Source organism: Diorhabda carinulata, chromosome 7 (assembly GCF_026250575.1).
Source record: "Diorhabda carinulata isolate Delta chromosome 7, icDioCari1.1, whole genome shotgun sequence".
Lineage (NCBI taxonomy): Eukaryota > Metazoa > Arthropoda > Insecta > Coleoptera > Chrysomelidae > Diorhabda > Diorhabda carinulata.
In genome coordinates this window covers 17,520,591-17,542,850 of record NC_079466.1, presented here as the reverse complement: position 1 = coordinate 17,542,850, position 22,260 = coordinate 17,520,591, and the positions used below count along the sequence as shown (strand labels likewise).

The 22,260-nt window shown below is 31.5% G+C and overlaps 1 protein-coding gene across 5 annotated transcripts in view; it reads left to right on the top strand.

Annotated features, from left to right (window-relative positions):
• Positions 1–22,260, top strand: part of LOC130896157 (protein singed wings 2) — a 29,396-nt gene that overhangs the window by 2,304 nt on the left and 4,832 nt on the right. The window contains exons 1-6 of one of the 5 annotated variants that reach the window (XM_057804049.1): positions 9,256–9,326; positions 9,852–10,040; positions 14,308–14,578; positions 16,092–16,245; positions 17,477–17,619; positions 21,281–21,616. In XM_057804049.1, the coding sequence (XP_057660032.1) occupies positions 10,015–10,040; positions 14,308–14,578; positions 16,092–16,245; positions 17,477–17,619; positions 21,281–21,616 (930 nt within the window). In that variant the 5' untranslated portion in view covers positions 9,256–9,326; positions 9,852–10,014. Of the gene's footprint in view, positions 1–9,255; positions 9,402–9,665; positions 10,041–14,307; positions 14,579–16,091; positions 16,246–17,476; positions 17,620–21,280; positions 21,617–22,260 lie in introns of those variants that run through there. The other 4 variants (XM_057804052.1, XM_057804051.1, XM_057804046.1 and 1 more) reach the window with 4 other exon arrangements.

The window sequence follows — 22,260 nt, the reverse complement described above, 5'->3', positions numbered from 1 at the left end:
TAAAAAGCCTCTACAGTAAATGAATTGTTAGTTTCTGCGAAGTTTTTGATGTCATTTGTCAGAATCTCACAGAAATATATCCCATAGAATGATTTGTGAATAATTCCCTCATTTTAATACATGGACACAGATGATGCTGAACGTTATTTACTACTTCAAATATTGTTAATAAAATCGTGTAATAGCTAATGAAGTAGCTATTTAAACTATACATTTCTCCTTTGATGTCGCAAAAGAAACTTGAGAACACATTATATCCCATATACAAAATTTAGGTAAAAACAATGCAATTCATCTGAGGAACTTGCTTCGCAAGAAGAAAGACCGGTTTTCTGGCCAATAAAGCCATGACTAAAGAATTTTTGAGATGCCAGTAATTACATTTTGATTGATTATTTAGAAAAATGAAAAACGATAACAGACTAACATTATATCAATTGTGAGAACAAACTTTAAAAAAACGATCGTTTCAAAAAGAGATTTGAAACATCACGATAATGCACTTGCGTCGGCCTTGTTGCAAAAATATTAGCCAAACTGTATTTCGATTTAATGGCATAGAATTTATGACAAATAAAGGACAAATGCAGTTTTTGTGAGGAAATTGAGAAGATAATATCCATTAATTATACTCTTTGGAAAAAGTTTCTTTCAATTTTCCTTACGTTGATAGAGTCAGAAGAATCTACATAACCAACAAAATACCAGGTCTATTTTTTTTTGAGGAAAGACTAATAGAATTAGGTGGATATTTAGTGAGGTAATATAGTTTTACTACGCTCTCCCACAAAAAAAGAAAACAAGGTGTGGCTAGATTCCATTTTTGAGAGCTATAAATTAATGCTACAAAAAAATTGGTTAAGTTGACAAATATTGGGAAGACGATACAAATTCCACTTTGCTTCATTTGATTTCATGCAACACATAGGAGAGTTGTTTGAAAATTTTGCAATCTCAACATTAAGATTTCAGCACTTATTAATATAAGATGGGAAATATATTTGCGGACTACAATTTCAGCATTTTTGGATGCTCTGTTTGTTTTGTGGGTAATTGTGCAGATTTTTCTGAAAGTAAAAAAAATGAGCATTGCGATATCATTGAAAATTTTTCAAAGGCAATAAGCCTACTCGAATGAATCGAGGATTAAACACTGTGTACTACGACAACCAGCGATATCTATCTCAAGTTCACCGAATTGGTTTTTTGCTCACGTAGGGCCAATAGGGCATTCGAATGAACATTTTCTATGCCTTCTTAACAACAGTCAAGAGAATGGATTGCAATGGGCGAACCTGCTCCGAAAAGGGGCAATGATGGTTTCATCGACTGGAAAAGTGATATCGAAGTTTTTTGGGATAGTCATGAGATTGTGCTGGTGAATGTAATAATGAAAGAGTATAACGCATCATTGTTTAATAAGGTAAAATTGCAAAAAGCAACCGCAGACAAGGACGTTATAACTTACCTAAACGTCTATTTTGAGGAGAGAATCGGCAACTGTTATTTGTAATGGTTAAAAAGGTTAGAGCACCGCTGGCCTAAGTGTATAGAGTTTGAAAGGTTACTTTAAAAAATAGAAATAAATATGGGATGCTTCGTCTTTTTGTTAGTCCGAATTTTTTTCAGACAACCTAATTCAAGCTGAACTTCTCTTTCTTAAAGGTTGATAATAAATATAATAGAATAAAAACATATATTACGAGGATGTATTGATATCTAGTTAGCCTAGACCAGTTCCATGCATAAACAAAATATTGCGTTACCATAGCAACGAACAATAACTTATTAGATGTGTCAGTGTAAAGTTTGACGTCAAAAAAAGTAAACGAGATTTACGCAATAAATTAAAGAAACAAGATGTCCACCTAAATTGTGAAAATCGAAAAATTTGAGTATCGAGCCATCATCAAGTAGCTGTATTTAAAAGGGTTAAGAGGTAAGCGGATTTACGAAGATATACTTAATATCCTTGGTGATCAATGTCCTTCGTATACGACCGTGAAAAATTGGACTGCAACCTTTAAAACAGGTAAATTTTCCATTGAAGTTGATTACCGATCGGAAAGGACAGTTTCTGTGTCAGTCCCCGAAAATATCGATGCAGTTCATGACATGATTTTATCAGATCGTCTAATTAGGCGTTCATCATATAGTTCACGTCAGTTTGGAGATTAGAAAAATTGCTGTGGATATGGATCCCCATATGTTTGAATGTTGACCCAAAGTGTGCAAGGGTAGAAGCATTGCGTTCGATCTGTGCTCGATTTGAAAACGATGTAGACTTCTTAAACCGACTTGTTACCATGGATGAGATTTGGGTGCATTTCTAAGAATCCAGAAACAAAGCAACAATCGATGGAATTACGACACTCTGGTTCTCGTCAACGCCCCTGCACATAAATCTCATGTTGTCATGCAAAAAATTCGTGATAAGGTTTGAATTACTAGACCACCCCCCTTATTCACCAGATTTGGTTCCGTCCGACTATCATCTCTTTCCTCAACTGAAAAAAAGTTTAAACGGTTGTAAATTTTCTTCCAACGAGGAGGTAATAAAAGCTGTGGAGGTCTTATTTGCAGAGCAAGAAGAAATATTTTTTTAAAGGTCTGGAGACGTTGCATGTTCGCTGTAATAAATGTATTGAATTAGAGGAGTTAAGTAATAAAATATTTTGACATTGAAATTTTCTTTGGATCTATACTAGGCTAAGAATTTTTCAATATATCCTCGTTTTACGTTAAATTATTTTTTTTTGTTTTTTGTCTTGTTTGTACAATAATTTCAATATATATTTTTTATCGTAAAAGTTTTAATTTTATGAATTGAATCGAATATTCATCCATTCTTGCGTATTCGATTTATTTTCAGCCAAGACACTGACCTACATTAACTTTGTACGTTACACTAATGTGTTGTATACTAATTGTGCATTTATTTCTTTCAATACACTTTATAGTCCTTAGAAGTTAGTATTAGTTTTATAATTTGATAATTAGTATGAAAATAAAGTATATCTATTGGAAAAAAAGCATGATCATTGGAAAATTTTAACCATTCAAATTTTGCTTCATTTTTGAAATGAAGTTTATCCTTGTATATGGTAGGATATTGAAATATTCATCTAATAATTAGGTAGTGGAAAGTTTGAATACTTAATACGGTTAGTAGAAGACATAGGGAGTAACTAAAGTCATTGAGAAAAGAGATATTTTTAATACCATTGGCGTCGAAGGCCACACCCAATAGCTTCCATATAACCTAACTCTAAAATGTAATATATTCTTTGTTCTAATTAAGATGGTTAATTTGTTTGGTTTGAGGTTGATTAAGGTTTGTTATATTTCAACGTCGCGTTTCTAACGGAACGTGTCTTTTAATCGACTCAAATTACTCGTTTTCGATTTATCGTGGGTCACAATTATCCTTACTATTTTTTTAAGGACCTTCTGGTACAACAACCATTGTACATACAATAATTTGAAGCTACAGAAATATATTCCGCAATCTGATAAGTTTTGCAAAATATGAAGTATCTTTGAAACTGTATAGCTGCTCTGTGACGCTCTCTACCGGACTGAATTAATTGGACAGTTAAAATTTTGAGCCAATCAACTGATGAATATTCGAAAGAAACATTAAGAGATGATACATTCAATTCAACTTCACACTTTCGTTGGATTCAAACCAATCTGTGCCCTAATCATTTTTAGTAGCATTTAGAGTGTTACAGTAGTTTTGTTCGAATCTTTTTATTTTACGCAAACATTCACTTCAATATCAATGATTCACCGAGATCTCATCATTACCATTCGATAAGCTTCTTTATTATTTAAACTCACAACTTGAAAATATGATGGTGCCCATGAATTATGCGTGCAATAACATTTTTGATGGACTGTTAACCGTAGTTTGAAGACGTTTCTAGAAAGTAAAGGGGTATAAAGGCAATAAAGGGATACAAGAAACAGAACATGATGACCGGCAACTGGCTGGGCAACCCATAAATACAATCACTGATGCCTTTTAAATTATAATTTATCAAAAACCATATATAATCATAATAACAATTCAACAGTAATGGAAAAATTTTCACGAGGCTAAAAGGTATTCTACAACGATTGCTCGAAAACAGAAAATGGACAAGTAGGTGCGGGAATATTTGGCTAAGGAACCAAGCTTACTATCTCAATGGGTTCAGAAACTTCTAATTTCCAAGCTTAAGCATACGCTATTCTCGCATGCGCAACTCAATGCGCAAAATACAATTATCACATTATCATCAGATAGTAAAACAGTCCTTTTGAAATTGATTCAAAGATAGAATGGAAATTAATGTTGAACTTACTGGGAGCAAACAACAAAGTCACTTTAATGTGAGTACCTGGCCACATCGGAGTGCGCGCTGATGAGCAAGCTGATCACAGAGCCACAACCTTCTATAGATTCCAGAAATAACCATCAACTTATGATCAAAAGTGGGAAAACGAGAAGTAATCAGATACATGGAGTAAGAACCCAGGTCCGAAACAATCAAAGAAATTTCTTCTTTATTCTACCAAATGGTCTCAAAAGGCCCTTTCAGTAAGCAGAGATGAGGGATAAAGAGTTATTGATATACTTACTAGATATTGTCCAGTGAACTATACTCTGAAGAAAATTGGGAAAGTTCTCGACAGCTTGTGTCGTTTCTGCGAGGAACACGATAAATCAATCAATTAATCTAACACCAGATTTGCATTTGATAGTTTTTGCTTCGAAGACTGATTGATAACAATGTCTGATTCAATCACTGCACACATAGTTTTTAGTCCGATTTTTGTTAATTAAAATATTTTGGCCGTAATTGCCCAGAATTCACCCCATAGATGTCTTTTATTATGTGGGGAGTGATAAAGTGATAATAGCTTACAATAGACTATCCAGATTAGTATTCAAACTTCATCGGCTGAGGGATATTTAGTCCAAAAATCACTACTAAATTGTTTGAATTCCTTCTCCCCAACACTTCCAAACACACTTCGAAAAATGATTATCATCTTCAAGATGCTTATATTTTGATATTCAAGCTCAGCTCGTGAAATTTCGTCCCTTGGAATTCCAAAGTTGTATTTGATTATGTAATTCGATAATGAACAGTTTCACTCGTCGATTGTGAGTGAAATAAAATAGTATTTTCGCTATATCCATAAATTGGGAAAAAAGTTGTTGGTTGGAAGAAAGTAAGATTCATTAAATTCTACTGGTATTATTGAATCTCTTTGATAATCGATGTACTTCCCCTGTGTATAATCAGAGATTATTTCATTTTCAACATCACACCACATACCTCACCAATGAGAAACCCAAAACGAGCAGGTATCAGGTATCAGTAACATGAAAATTAAGCATTTTATGATGTAATATTCTACAAACAAAAGGTACTGCAGCTTGAAGTCCTCCCCCCTCTTCTTTATTTCAATTCTTGTTGCAGAAATCAAGATGGAATCTGGTGATTGACGTTGATAACATTATTTTCAGTTACAATAGGCTCACGTCGAAGATATTAATATTTTTCGATTGGAAAAAAACATATCTTGACTTTTTATCTACGTAAGAAAAAATATTTTTACTTGGAGTCGGGAGAACGGAATTGTGTGTTTTTCATATAAAAACCTTTATGTTTTTTTTTCTATTATTTAGATTTAGATATATACACTATAAAAAATATTTACTGCGAAATTAATATACAAGAGATTTTTATATCAATGAAACAATATCATTATCTACGTTGGAATTTCTGGAACCGTTGGTGATATTCATACTGAACACACTGTTTACACTACTCCTACACTAAGACTCACAATTACACTATCTGACGAGCGTTTTGATAACCAAGTTGTCGTCTTCAGAGACTGATGGTAGTTCGTACAAACGGTTTATATCTATAAAATTTAATATAGTACTCTGAAACATTTTTGTTACTCACATTGTCTTTTGTTCGACATTTTTAAATACCTCATTGCAAACTAATAAATTTGAATACCATGTATTTTTTTAAAATATTCACAAACAAGCTTTCTAAGAATCTCACTAAATAGAGAAATTAATTAATTGAACTCAATAATTATGGAGAATAAATCCTTGTTTTTCATGTTTTCACTTATTTACATATTATATTGTTTATGCAGTATTCATAGCCCATCTATTTTGGGGGTATTGCATTAAATATTTGCAGTCGAGATAAATGGTCTAATTATATTCTGCTTAATTTTTTCTAATTCTCTCATTTTTTATGTATTTACTTAACCTTATCGGTATAATACTGTGTAATAATACATGTTTTATTTGATTTGTCTGCTTTTAAGACTTTTAGATGTTTGTTTTTTGGTTGTATTTAGTATTTGTTATTTTCTATTTTTGTATTCAAAGTATATAAAATACGACATCTGACAATTGAGTAGTGAATCTGATGCTGTAAAAATTTTCCATTTTCAATTATTCAGTGACAACAAGATCACCTCCAAGTAATTACATTTCTCACTACCATACGAAGATGGACCAAAAAGTAACTGGCCTGACCTAGAAGCGGTAGTTTCTTGAACAATGTCACTGCATGGAAAAGTACGCAATGTATAGAGCATATGTTTCAAATTTGAAGACGTCACGTTGTTTAGTATTTGTTTGGTAGACATCAATAGTGAACGTTTTCAGTAAATTTGTAAATAAAGAAAAAATTGTACATCGTTATGTGATACCATACTTATATTTGGAAGACCGTAGTCCCACCAATATAAAAGCTGAAATAGATTCTACTCTGGATGAGAGCCTACTCCCCAACAGTAGAATATTCGGTAGCACAGCCGACCTGCGAAAACCAGCATCGCAGTAATCCAACAAATGAGGTGACGACTCAAAAAAGCCACAAAGTGGTACTGGATGATCGTCGACTGAAAGTGCGTGAGCTAGCAGACATAGTAGGTATTTTAAGAAGTGCGGTATATCTCATATTAACTAAAAATTTGGACATGAGAATGCTGTGCGCAATATGGGTGCCGCGTTTGCTCACAATGGAACAAAAACCGCGTCGTGAAGAAGGTTTTTTTATCGAGTATTTAGCAATGTTTCACAGAAATGAAGCCAAATTTTTGAGTCGTTCCATAACCATGGATGAAACGTGCGTCCATTACTTCGTACCTGAAACAAAAAAAAAAAACAATCAAAACAATGGAGTGAAAATAAAGACCCGGCTCCAAAGAAGGCAAAGAGTGTTCCTTATGCGGACAGAGTCATGGCGTCGGTTTTTTGGGATTCGCATGGGATAATTCTTATTGACTATCTTGAAAAAGGAATAACTATAAAAGGCGGATATTATGCGAACTTATTGCAGCGTTTGATTGCAACATTTGAGCGAGGAAATCAAGCAAAAATAGCCGCGCAATGGCCAAAATTAATGGAATGAAGTTTGAATTGCTACTTCATGTAACCTATTCGCTAGATTTATTCCCTTGGATTAGTTTTTGTTCCCAGACTTGAAGAAATTGCTAGGTGGTCGAAGATTTGCCAACAAAGAAGAGGTAATGTGGATAGTTGATGACTATTTTGAGTGTATCGAACTTATTGAACATCGCTGGAAAAAATTTTGCTTGCTAGCATGCCCATCACGGAAAAACGTACGATCATCATTAGAGCAAGTACGAGTATTGCTTAAAACATTCTGGTTCTAGCATAATGAAAACGTTCTTTTTGCCACAAATTTCATAGTTTATACATTCCAAATGTATTTATTCCAATTCTTTTTTGCTGTGTCATGAGAGGTTGTGTCAACGTTCCTTAGAAGTTTGTGATATTGCTTTTGGCATGATTCTGAAATTTTTTTCTTCAGCTTCAGAAACCTATTTTTGTGAGGAATTCGTAGATATTCTTTATAATAAACAGATTACTTCCGTGTAAATAGAATCGCCACTTCTGAAAACTTCCTAGTCTTTTTTGACTATATGTCACATTGGCGTTGGAGTTGAAGATTCCCTGTAACTTGAGAAACTTATCAATAAGTTAAATAGGCGAAACAGTACTCTTATTTTTGCTCCTATTTCATTCACCTATGCTTCAATCTATTTTTCTCTCTATTCAATTTCTCCATTCACTAGAAAATGATAGAAATCGCGCACACGCACTCAAATGAAACCCCAAAGAAACACTTCAACCCGAACCTCTACTTTTATCTGATTGTTTCAAGTATTTCCATAGATAAATGTATACTATTCCGCTAATTCATGGTTTATGTACTGATGTTGTTGAATCTTTATATAGATTAGTTTTTACACTCCTAGTTTTTATTTTGAGAGTACATTTTGTTGGCTTTGAAGTTAGTTCAAGTTGAATTTTTTGAGTGATTATCATAACAAGCCATCAAAAAATTATTAGTGTGGATAAATCATATTTGAGTGTTAATCTAGCGGTACCGTAGGCTGTGCTTTGTACTTTTAATATTCATAGTAACATCTCCAACGATTCCAGAACTTCCAAATTAAATATCAAATATCTTAATTTTTAAAAAAAATTTATTTGGAAGTTCTCGAATCGTTGGAGATTATACAATTACACTGTTGGTCGCGAGTTTTGATAACAAAATGATCTTCTCCAGAGACCTATGGTAAACTGTTAACTGATTAAGATAAATTGGTTATCGGAACGCGCGTCCAACGGTGTAATTGTGACAGTGAATAGTATTTGTAGTTTAAATTTACAAAACGGTAGAATACCTAGATAAGGGTATTATAATAACTAATTGGCAAGTACGACTCTCACGTCAACTGGAAGTAGAACAGCGCGAGGCATCAAAGTGGCCATACTCGTATCACTACAGAAAGACAGAGGTGTTCAACTACCTCGTGAAAATTTATTCTGAACACTGAAGTGTCGATGTCGAGAACTATAATGCGTGCAAGAATTTCAACAGGTCTTCAACATAGAGCATCAATATTTACTCGAGCTCATAAAATATTGTTTTCACAGTATCATATTGTTACAAACTCGTCCATGACATGGACCGTGGAGCCGGTCCTGCCCGGTTATGATGGAAGTCTAAAATTTGGCGGATGCGGAAGAGTCTTTGATAAGCTTTTTTATAAACGGCGAGGAGCTGTTTATATTATTTTTTAAGAACTATTTTCTAGGAAAAACTTCATTTATTTATTTTTTTGTTTACTTTCTAGTATTCTAGAAATGTCCATTCTGATATATATTGGTGCTTGTTCAACAACGAGAGATAGTTTGTAATAAAAAGTGATAATGAACGGACCGAAATAGAATAGTCACCGGTGACTTCAAATAAATTATATAAGTTAGTTGAGTATTACTGAATAATTAATTACTGTATAAGTTGGTTAAGTCTATTGTTAGTATTTAAATAAAATATGTGAGTAAAAATCAGTGTGTATAAATTTACCCTACCGTTGGAAAACAGTTCAAATAAATTAGGAAATAAGGAAAACATCACAAATTACCAATTAGTTATATTCATCATTTCTTGAATTCAAGCAAATATTTTGACATTTTTCACAGATTTTGCATATATTCATCTTGATTCGTTACACTATTATTGTTTATTTCAAGATTTCGAAAACCAATCGTATATTATGCAAATATTATAAATAGAATGTTGGAGGTAGTGATAAAATGGAAATTTATATTTTCTCAAGCAATCCATTAGTAAATACGATAAATTCACTCTTATCTCTTAATAAATGTTAAACATGAAAATATTATAGATAAATACCTATATTTAACACGGCCATTTAGTATCGTTTAATTGTACGTAATAAAAAGGTAAAATACAATATTCAATATTTACTCCCAAATATTGCAGACTCATCTCTCATAAAGTGTTTGCTGGCTACAACAGAATGTTATTCTCGAAGTACTAATTATAAAATTGGCAATAAAATGGTGATAAATGATTTAGTACCAAGGAACAATAGTAGTAATATATTAAAATGTTTTGACGATCTAACTGCAAGTGATTGTGGGCTATGGAATTAAAATACATCTTCAGTTGGTAAGTAATACTTTCAAGATATATAATATTTATTAACATTTAATGTAATTTTCTTAATTAACAATGATTATTTAATATGGTACCAACACTTAAGTTCTGAAATAGAAAAATAAACTAATATCTCTTATTGGTCGTAACTATAACTATAACGTTGTACAAATTATTTTCCATTAAACAATAAACTTAAAAGTTTAGCACCATATTATTACAGAAAAACATTTGATAACAAGTCCTAATTTTGTGTCTAAGTAGTTAAAGTTTTGACAATTTCAATAGAGCTCATGAAAGAGCTAGAAAACGAACAGTCATGCTTAGCTCACGTTTTGACATTGATCAGCAGAATCAACATAAATAAAATGTCGCTTGAACAATTATACTAAATTGTTTATGTTCAGAAAGCCATTCAATCAACTGTGCATAAATTCCATACAATATACTCACTAAATCACACAATAGCATATGTCCAATAATATTGATTGAAAAAAATATCAGCTTTGTGAACGATTGTATAGAAGAAAATGAATATTTATCGATACATTCGTTTAGAATGTACTTTATCATGAGCAGTTGCATTTATTATATACATATGTTCAAATGTCGAATATTGATCTTTCGAATGAAAAATTTGCTGGTTAAAAACTGATACTTCGTGTTTTATTTTTTCTATTCTATTCTATTGAACTTAAAAAACCCAGAATTCTACAAACAGTTACATAATGCTTATTATTGGATTTTTCCATCCACTCTATATGAAAGGATATTATTTGCATTTCCTATTTATTCTAATTATGAGGACCAGATATTCAATTATCTATTCGACATGTTTATAGATCAAATAATCTATTGATAAAATCAACATTAATTCTTTTATAGATAAATAAATCCTTTTATATTTTTGTCGAGATTGATGGTTCAATTTATTAATAAATTTACCAAAATTTGAGAATTATCCTAAACCTGATAATATCATTTATCTTAAAACGATATTTTGTCAACTGATCAATGTTTTGATGTATGAATAATTCGGCAAGTATTTTATATCTCTGCCGAACTCGACGCTTCAAAATGAAATTTTTGCTATACATTACCCCATATAATGACTGAAAATCTGCTTATTTATTGGAATTCACTCAACAACTCAATCAATTTTTCATTTTCAACGAAGTGGAAAATGTCTGAACAAAGATTTATGAAAATGTCGCCTCAAAATTAGTAAGTTACAAACACAAACTTATGCCAATACAGAGTACAGGAAACAATTTATTTAAAGGTACAAATAACAAAAAGAACAATTAGAAAAGTTGAGTGAAAATTCAGACATTTCAGTTTCTAAAACTGATAAATATGTATTTCCAATAATAATATGTTAATAATATGATTATGATGTTGGTCGTCAACATTCAAGTAGGATTTTATTGAGTTGGCGTTGTTGTGACCCATTATTTTAATAAGCTCTGTACACCACTTTACGCCAAACAACTAACCGCGGTCGATCTATTGGAGTTATATGAATCGCATTCCTTCCAATTGGCATATTATCATACCAATGATCATTGTCACTTTTTCAGTCACGGTTTATTCTTGAAATAATCTGTTGATTTTAATATTTGGGCTCCTTTTTGATATCAATTTTTCAATTAATCTGACAGGACAAACGTTGCTGTCGTTGTTTTCTATTAAAAATTTATTTCTGTACACATTCTTGAATCAATTTGGCAAGTATTGCTGAATACAGGGCTATATTCAACTTGATTCGATACCAAAAAGCCAGTCAAGCAATCAACAGCTTCCTCTCATCTTCAAGCTAATTCACCGCAGTTATGAGATAGAATTTCAGTTGCAGCCCTTCGGGGGTATTTTCATTCCATAAATTTATCATTATCGTTATTTCTATGGAATTTAACGCTTTTTTTTAATGTTTTCATCGTATAGAATCGCAGGCATCTCGCGCTTTGGAATGGATCAATAGTAACTTTCATTTCTTCATATTTTTCTTGTAGCAGCTCACTTTTTGAATTCCACATGGTTTTGAATGTAGTTTCTTTACTCTGTAGCATGTTTTTCTCTCATGTTCACAGCTCAATCCTTCAGTTCTTCCACTGTCCGATTGCCATCTAATTGATTCTTTCTATCTTTGCAAAAGTCCATGAATGCTTTCCATACAATTTTTTTATTGTGAATGGTATATTTTTATATGTTCAATTCTATAATTTTATTAATATTCTCGTCAAGTAAATCGTCATAAAAGATTGAATATTTGAAACGTCAAAATCGAAATAAATCAACACGTATAAATGGCAACCGTGATTCACTGAAAACAGCCCAATGATTGGTTGTCTTCAATCAGATGACTTCAAATTAATTGATTTTATTGGATCTCTTGTATCTTGTATCAAAAAATTTTTAATAACGGAATAACAACTGAGACTATTTAATTAATAAATAATAAAACGTGAACCTGATTAAAAATATCTTCACAAAAAGCTATCAAGTTGAATTTATATTCTTCAAAAAAATTTCAATATATTGAGGAGACTTGTATGGTAAAATCGAAGTGATAAGTTAGTCTAATAGTAAGGTAATAAATAATAGGCAGCAACGAGTACATTTAATCCACTATTTTATAAATCCACATAATCTTCCAATTCTTCTAGCTCTAAGATATAAATTATTCATTGAAGATTTGTGTGGAACAAATATCGAGGCACATTTCCTTTAATTCTTTATAACAGTTGTTGCCGAAATGACAGGATTATAAGGACGAATATCCATTAAAGATATTTCAAATTTTTTTGAATTCAGAACTTGTTTACACTGTTTCTATACCCCAGTTGAACGTTATCGATTATTGCTTAGCTATTATTGTTTGGTTGGACGTAAAAATGTCTTGTCACGTCTGGTTTTAGAAATACTTTATTACTTATGAAGCCTATTAACTTGTTATGAACAATAATTATTGACCAACAGTAACCCCCGCACATATTCTCATTCCAGAATTACTGACAACGTTGTTTAAAAACCTTGATGAAAATCCTCCCTTTATTCATCATTTATACTTCTTAAGTTGTCAGGAAAAAAATTCTAATATGAGTGCAGGAAAATAATCCTCAATGACATAATCTTGTAATAAAAGTCGACCAAACTATTCTCATAATTTCCAATCTTTTTACTTTCCAAAAGCTCTTTTACAACCTTCTTAAAGCTTTTTTATTGACAAATAGCTATTTTTTATACTGAGGATATAACTTCACAGATCTCTGGGTCACTATTCTTGTTAAGCGCTTGAAATCATCCAGTTCATGTTGATTGATTCAATGTGAAGGATTTTACTCAAGAGAGAAATCGATCGACTTCAAAATTTCAATGAGTTCTTCTAATATATTTTGACTGGAATTACCAGAACAAATTGGATTTGGAACATCTTTCGAATTTGACTTAGTAACATTGGCATACACAACATTTGTCTTATTTTGTGTATTGTATGTCACTATCTTCGTAACAAACAACAAAACTTTTCACAAACATAACAAAAACGATCAGAACCTTGTAATCAAGTTCTACTCGATAATTTAATTGAATTTGAAACGAGAAATTGAAGCAAAGTAAACTAAAATTTCATTGTATCTGAATTTTAAAGATTCTTGCAATTATTTTATTAATAGAACACGAGGAGCCTATAACAATAAAAAATTGATATTTTTCTGGTTTGTGACACGAACTGACCACAATTTTTAGATTCATAGACATTAGTGACTGCTTTTTAAAATATATTCTTATTATTTGTTATCAAACAGTGATTATGTTGTGACAATCTTTCATTGTGCTCTTCGTCTAAGATGCAAAAATGCAGTATGCATCATTTGATCTTGTCTCAATGTTTGATATTCACAATTTGCAAGTATTATTTATGTAACTTATTCACGTTCAAATAAAATATTTATAATTATCTAAAATTTTTAGACAAAAAATAGTTATTTATGCAACAAGTGAGTAAAGTAATACTTTTTTCACGAGTAGGACGACAAATCCTACAAGTGAAAAAAAGGTAATTCACGAGTTTCATACAAAATTTTTTCTACGTCCGACAAAACTTTTATCAAATTTTCTTTTGTAATAGTAATATTAAAAGTACAACTGTATTGCTTCGGTTCGCGTACATTTGAAGAATGTTAATATAAATGAATTAATGAACGCAGGGTGCTAAGTGATATTTTGAAAAAATTGAAATATGTTCAGAACTTAAAATCATCTTCATTTTCTTTTCCAGTTATCTGTATCTCATAATCCAACTCGTTTTCGTAACAGCAAAATACAATAACAATTGTAGAATATTATTGGATGAGTTGAAGTGTTTTGGAAACATTGTAGATTTTGGTGGAAATGCCAAATATATCAAGCAACTCAAATTACTTGATATGACGTCGAATACATTGGATTTTGATTTTATTTTAGATAAATATCCCAACCTCGAATATTTATTTATCGAAAATGGTGAAATTTCAACGATTTCACCTCCCAAAAAAAATAACTCTATAAAGGTAAGATACAAAACAAAAAATTGTAATTTGATAATAATTTTAAAGTCAGTTGACATTCGGGCAACAGAAATATTTTATGTTGATGTGCAATTTTCTGACTCATCTTAAAATTTTGCTTAAAACCGTTAATAAATACAACTTCTAGTATCGGTTAATTAGAAAAACTCTAATTAATTTTTGTAAATACTTTCAGATTACAAATAGAAATTTTCTGTTTAAAATTATATAATTTACAATAGGTTTGTTCCAACCCATTAAAAAACCGTCCTTGGTACGGTGAACAATTTCCGGGACGGTCTTTTCAATACTTGGTTGACCTCACAATTTATTTTTGAAGAAGAAATTGTTGAGGCCCAAACAAAGATTGTACGGGGAATGACCCATCAATTCGATTTAGAACTGATTTGCGAGAACTTGTGCATTATTGTGGCGGAGAATGATTCGACTTCTACGATTGGTTTCCCTGATTTTAGCAACACTTCTGGTGAACAAATGTTGGAGTACCATTCATAATTGACTGTTTTATGTTGTGCAATGGAACGGTGGTGACATTTCCAGTTATAACAAAAACAGGTTACCATTTGCTTTGAAATATTTCGTGTTAGAACAACTCGCCTTGAAAGATCCCTAAGGTCGATTGTTGTTTAGTTGCGGCTTCATATGCATTGATCCATGATTCTTCTGTCACGATCTTATAGACGTCTTTTGAAGCACCAAGATTGAATTTTTTCATAAATTTCACGTTTCTGCCGTTAACCTTAAAATTTTTTATTTTCTTTGTACTTGTGTACTGCTTTTCGTGATATTTTTGTGTTTTTGTTTGTAACTCGGTATTTATGGATGATATTATGGAAAATGACACAGTTTTTTTTTATTGGGAGCATCATGCGTGACAAACGCATACGGATGTGATTGACTCTTTTCTATTCCTACGAAAGCTGGTACTAACGGCAGACGGGAAAAGCTAAAATTCGTTTATGTTGAAAGTCACCAACGGCAAACAGCGACGTCAAACGGCAACTATGAATGGTCTTATGCATTTCAATGTTCAGTTATAGAAGTCGCTGTTGAGTAAAGCTGAAGTTCATTTTCATGAAAATTAAATGGACTTAGTAATACATTAAAATGTTGCTAATCATTTGTTCATATAATTATATATAAATCATTTTTCGATAATTTCGATAATCATATGGTACGTTAGAATACACGACAATCAATTTTATCTTATCACTAACGTCAGTTAATTATTGGATAATATTTCCTATGACCATCTTTCCCTCACATTTCTGTACATATATGCTAACACTATACTTTTTTATCTTTTATTGAAATCATTCCTAAAGACCATTTCTACGCAGATTTTCAAAAATTTTATTTCTTAAAAAAGTAGTTACTCATTTTGTTGCGGGAAACTGAGTATGTCTTCGCTTTAAAAAAATCAATTAAATCAGTATAGAGTTTAACATATTCTCTTTCTAAATTTTATATTGTATGTACAGTAATTATGTTTCAGGTATTGGTACTGAGAAATCTTAGAATAGAACGAATATCACAAGATTTCGTATTGTTTTTTCCATATCTAGAAGTTCTAAATCTGGAGCAAAACTTATTGTCGGAGCTTAGTAATGAATTTCATACCGGCAACTTAAATGAATTATATATAGAAAGTAAGTTTATTCTCCAATAATCACAATTTTTGAAGTAAACTGAGAAATAAACCTTATACTAACTTTCATAGTTGATATCAATATCATTATTACATGTATTTTGTAACCTATTACAGTTTCTAGTAAGTTTCGTAATAGATTTGTTAAAAGGTGAAAATCAAATTTGTAAAACTGGAGGTGACTCATTTGAAAGCTGCACAAAATCATTCACCCCAAAAGTAGAGTATTAGTTACATCAATAAAATTTGACATTAATTAAGAAGATATAATTCTTTTCACAAGATGTACGAGTATATAGAAGATCTTTTATGTATAAAGTCATTCAATACACTTGGAAAACATTTTGAGAAAATACTACCATCGGAAGTGAATGAAACACGGATAAGTTTCATGAGCTTTTATTCAATAAATAAAGAAAAAAGAAGCTAATTCAATACATACAATAGTTGGAAGTTGATTTTAGTTAGATGTCAGGGTTTTGTAGACTTTGAGTAACTTATTCATTATAAAATCCACAATTAACATTAAAATCGATTACTCGATATTTGGTTTTCAATAAATAAAATTAGGTTGTTTTGCACAAAAAATATGAGGAAACTTAAATAACTGAGACATGAGAAAGAGTAATGAAATAAATGTATCACAAAACCTGCTGAAAGTGAAGATTTCTGAAGTAGGTTTGTTGCCAATATTACCTCCTCCTTGGAAGAAAATTCACGACCTTTTATACTTTTTTTAGTTGAAGAAAGAGATGATAGTCGGACAGAGCCAAATCTGGTGAATAAGGGGGTGTTCTATAAAACACCTTTGGATAGCTCTCCGCGTCTTTTCTCTTTAATTTTTTCCCGTAGATTGGTCAGTAATTTCGAATAGTAATATCCAGTTATTGTTCTACCCTTATCCAAAAAATCAATCATGATTACTCCATGGCAATCCCAATAAACTGAAGCAAGAACTTTTCCAGCATATTTTTGGACACGAAACTTGTTGATTGTTGTTGTTTCTGGATCATTCAAATATACCCAAGTCTCATCCATAGTAACAATTCGGTTTAAGAAGTCTACATCGTTTTCAAATCGAGTACAGATCGAACGCGATGCTTCTACCCTTGCACGCTTTTGTTCAACATTCAAACTCGAAGGAAAATATTAAAGAAATAATAAATTCCAAAATTTATTTCTCACAAAATTTATTGATTTTGATTGTGTAGTCTCAAATGAATATTTTTCAGACAATCACTGGAACTGTTCAAAAGACGTAAAATGGGCACTTCACTTGAACACAACTGGTGTAGCCCGTGACCTTATCAAAACAACATGTAAAGATAAATTGTATAGTAAAAAAAGTGTTTTGTTAATAGCTCAATTCAAAAAGGTAAGCAATTCTCATAGAGTAGGAATAAACATTTCACATAATAACAAACACATCACATTATTTAAACTTTCTTGTAGTTTACCTAAAATATTTGCGATTCCATTCCTCGTTTCTAGTTAAATCAACCGATTCATCTCATCTCATCTGTCTTTTCTGTCATTTATTATTATTTTCGGTATCGTCAATACCGATAATTGATTTCTGATCAATTACGAAACCAGATAGATATGTTCTATTTTGCCCTATATAAAACTAATTTTCTCAGGTACACTAATTTCCAGTATCTTGTTGGTTTCGACGATATTGGATCATCACTTCATCAATTTTTTATTCCGATGCATTTTTCGCGTACGATTGCAATGGTAATAAATTCTAGAGTTAGATGAACCGAAATTTCATTCTTTTTCCTAGTATTTGCATTTCTACTGATTGGATTTTTGTGAAACTTTACAAGGAACGAAAGCCCTCAATCCAAATGTTTTTAAATGTATCCGTTTTATCGATGACGTCTCATATACACAACAAAAAAATTCCAATCCACATAATGCTTACTAATTAATAATAATAATAATAATAATAATAATAATAATAATAATAATAATGATAATAATAATAATTAATAACTTTATCAATACTTTATACCTGCATGGGTTATTACTTTATAATTTTCAAATCAAAATATTCTAAAAACGGTACCCTGGACCTTTTTGGTGTAAAATTACTTGAAATTTTGCTAGATAAATCTAATATTGAAAAAGTTATGTTCAATACTATTTGGCACGAGCCTTGTAACCCCTCTATGAGAGTCAGACATAAAAACCAATTCATTGGATTTATAAGCTTCCAAAATATATTTGTATTAAATTTCAATACATTGTTGCTAGTAGTTGAGGAAAAATCATAAAAAAAGTGTATAATTATTTTTTTCTTCAACACCCTTTATCTTGAATACTGATGGTATTACTAAAATTTTTTACTGAGCAAACTCGAAATATTTTTAAGTTTTCTATCTTCTCTAGAGACGGGATCACCTTTTTTCGAAACACCCTGTATGAAACAAATAGAATGGAGAGCTGGATAAAGCTTTTGGACTTAAATTCGTTGTCATGACTACGAGAGATGACTGAAAAGTTCCACACCTAACAAAGAAACAAGAATCTTAAATAAACTAGGCGCCTTTCTCATCAAAATTAGCGCTAACATATGGGATAACGTCACGTTTAATGAAAATCTCTTTCCTAATAGTGAAAAGTAAAGGTTATAAAGTAGATGAAGTCGCTGAGGGCCAAATATGGAGCAAACAGAGAGTAATTAACCAATACGAAGTGCAATTCGTGAATTTTATCCGTGTAGACCACCAAAATGTGAGAAGGTCCGCTGACCTGATGAAAAAGCACCAGAAATGATGCGTAATACTTTCCTCCTTTTATTTTCGTGAAAATTTTCGATGGGGTCAATATCGTGACTATCCCAAAAACAGTCGCCATACCTTTTCCCATCGATGAAGCCATCTTTGCCTTTTTCGGAGCAGTTCACTGTCTCAATTGTTTGTAGTGATGGGTTCAGGTTTCATCTATGGAAAACTTATTCCAATACTAACATTTTTAATGGTAAACGTACTCAGAACGTGTTGTCATATGAGTGCGGTTTTGGTTGTTCACAGATACTTGAAAATTGGTAACAAAGGTAATTAAATCGCAAACATTATCGTTTGATGATTTTCTAAGACAGTGTGCCGATCAAATGGCTGAACTTCGATACAGGATGAATTTAATGTCGTCCAAGATCAGTTGTTGTGCCATAAAACATCGATGCTGTGCGTAAACTGATATAGAAAAATCGTCATGTGACTTACCGTGAGGTTGAGTAATACTTGGATATTAGTTTCACTCGCATATAGTCATTATTGTAGGATTATTTGGCTGTCAAAAAGATTTGTTGGCGTTGGATACCGCATAATTGACAACCGCTCAAATAAAACCTCTTGTCGATTGGTGCAAAGAAATGCTGAAAATGTCAATCGCGGTGGTTCAAAAAACGCCTATGAGATTGTGACAATCGACTGTACAGTTTGGCAAATATAGGAGTGAATATCGAGAAATAGACGAGAGGCACGAAGTTGAAATGAGAAAGTATTCGGATGACAAGGATGACAAAGCGCTTAGTGAATTAGTACGGTAAATAATCAAAATACTAAATTCTGTACCCCAGAATAAAATATATATTCTATCTCAATATCCAGTAAAAACAATTAAAGTAGGTACTCACGCAGTGCTCTTCACTATCTTCACAAGCTATTTCACATTCATTCAGTCAAAGTGTATGTGTCTTTCAAGACAAGCCAAATTCAACAAAAGTTGTTCGCGCGGAAAGCAAATGTTCGCCTGTTCCATATATTTGTTTTTATTTGTATATTCCAGACTTAGGTAGCAACTTCCATTGATAAGTGCTGACATCTTCAGGTTGAGGTACGAAAATTTTCAGACAACCCTCCTATTGGAACCTCATTGACTGACAAAAAATTCATTCTAATTCCTTATCCTTTTTTTACACTTTCAAAATTGACTTTTTTCTTTTCTTTTCTATACCTTAAACTTGATGTTTGTGGTTATCAAGAAATTGTCTAAATTTACTTTCGTTTATATCACACTCTTCATACTTATCTTAATAATGACTAATTCCGAATCAGATTCATTTTAATAATGGTATCTAGAAGTAGTTGCTTTCCCTTGCACATTTTTTTCTCGAATTACATGTTAAGATCTAATCTTCACACAATTTTTCAATTAGAAGTACACAAATCGCAATCAAAACACCAAGCAGCAGTGAGGATTGTAAAATTTTGAAATGAATTGGTTTCGAATAAATATCGCCTTTATACTGACTGACCAAACACCGTTACTAATGCTGATAAATCTTTAAAAGATTCGGAAAGTTTTTGTAGAAAATCCATTCGGCAAACTGCAAACGTTCAATCCTTCGAAAGTAAAACTAGCACAAAAATTAATTAAGATGATCATGACCACAGATTTTAATTTTGTAAAACGATAAGGCAAAAATAAATATAGACCCTTATTTTACAAGTAAAATAGTAATTTGCTATTTCACGTTGATGTTAAATGGTACAGGTAAATGACACAATTGTAATTAATGGAGTATTACCAATCATAGATAGAAGGTACATAAAAGACAAACTCCTTTAAAAAATGTTTTTTGAAAGATATCATTGAATCATCCTATGAATTAGATATTATATTCTGGTGATATCTGAAAAACGTTGTCGACAAAACAATACTTGATAATTGTAATGAATACAAGTCAAATAACCAAACAACAATATACAAAGAAATAGAAAAATAATCACTTTTCAACATCTTATTGAATAATATTAATGAGTTATTAGTTCCCTTTGATAAGGTTTGTGAGGAAAATGTTTTATCAAATTATTTTTTCAAAACCTATAGACTAAATCAAGTAAAGAATTTTGACGCCTTGGTATGTTTGTAAATTATATATACAAGGTGCACTATTTCGAAAAATATGTTCATACGAGTAGGTTATTTGCATTTATATAGTGAATACAGAGTGGTCACTTGTATTGGCTGTAGTTATCATCATTTTCAGTGGATACCCCAAAGATATATCTTTCTTTTTATTGCAGGATATGGAAAAAACTTGCACACCAACATGTATGTGCTCTTTAGAGAGAATATTTATTGATCCAAACTCTAACATTCAGTACCCGATTATTATGGTGAATTGTTCTGGAAGAAATTTCAGCGATTTACCTGGGCAACTGCCTGCTTATACAAGAATACTCCATCTAGAAAACAATAATATTGATAATATAAAGAGTCTAACAACAAATCCTTATTACGGACAAGTGTGGGATTTGTATGTGGACAATAACAGCATTGAGAGTATATCTTATTTGGAGGGATCGTACTGGATCTCTCATTTTAGGATATTTTCTATCAGAGGGAATAAATTGAGGGAGGTAAGAAAATTTTAATAGTGACACCTATACAAAAAACGCGTGTATTTTTCCAAAAATTCATCTACTTAGAGATTGGGAAGAAACTTTTTGTCGAACTAATGCGAAATAATCTCCAGTTATCAAAATATTGAAATTTCTTATCTATAGATAGAAGCAATATATTTTCGGTGGTAATGTAAATGGAATTAATTAATTAAAGTACATTGCAACAAACTACAATTATGTTTACGATTCGATGTTTTCAATGGTAAACAGTGGAGATGATGAGTCTACGTGGACTGACGGTTTGTTAAATGTTTACCGAATTTTATACGTGGGTAAACATTAGTTTTCATTTCTTAATTTGGTATGAGTTCCTCGCATAACTGTCTTCTGCAATTGATATTGAAAGAACTATACTGATATAGGAGGAGAGATAAAATGGTTTGAATATTTTGCAGCGGCACCAACTAAATCGGTCACTTACTCATGAGGTCCAAGTTAACGTTAGAATTGAAAATTTACTGTTTTACGAAGGTCACTGTATAATTGAAAATTTAGTATCCAGAATTTGGACAAAGAATTATGTAGAAATAAGTTGATGCTATAAATCTTATTCTAAAAAGAACAGTATATTTTAAATGGATAAATTTATCAAACCAATC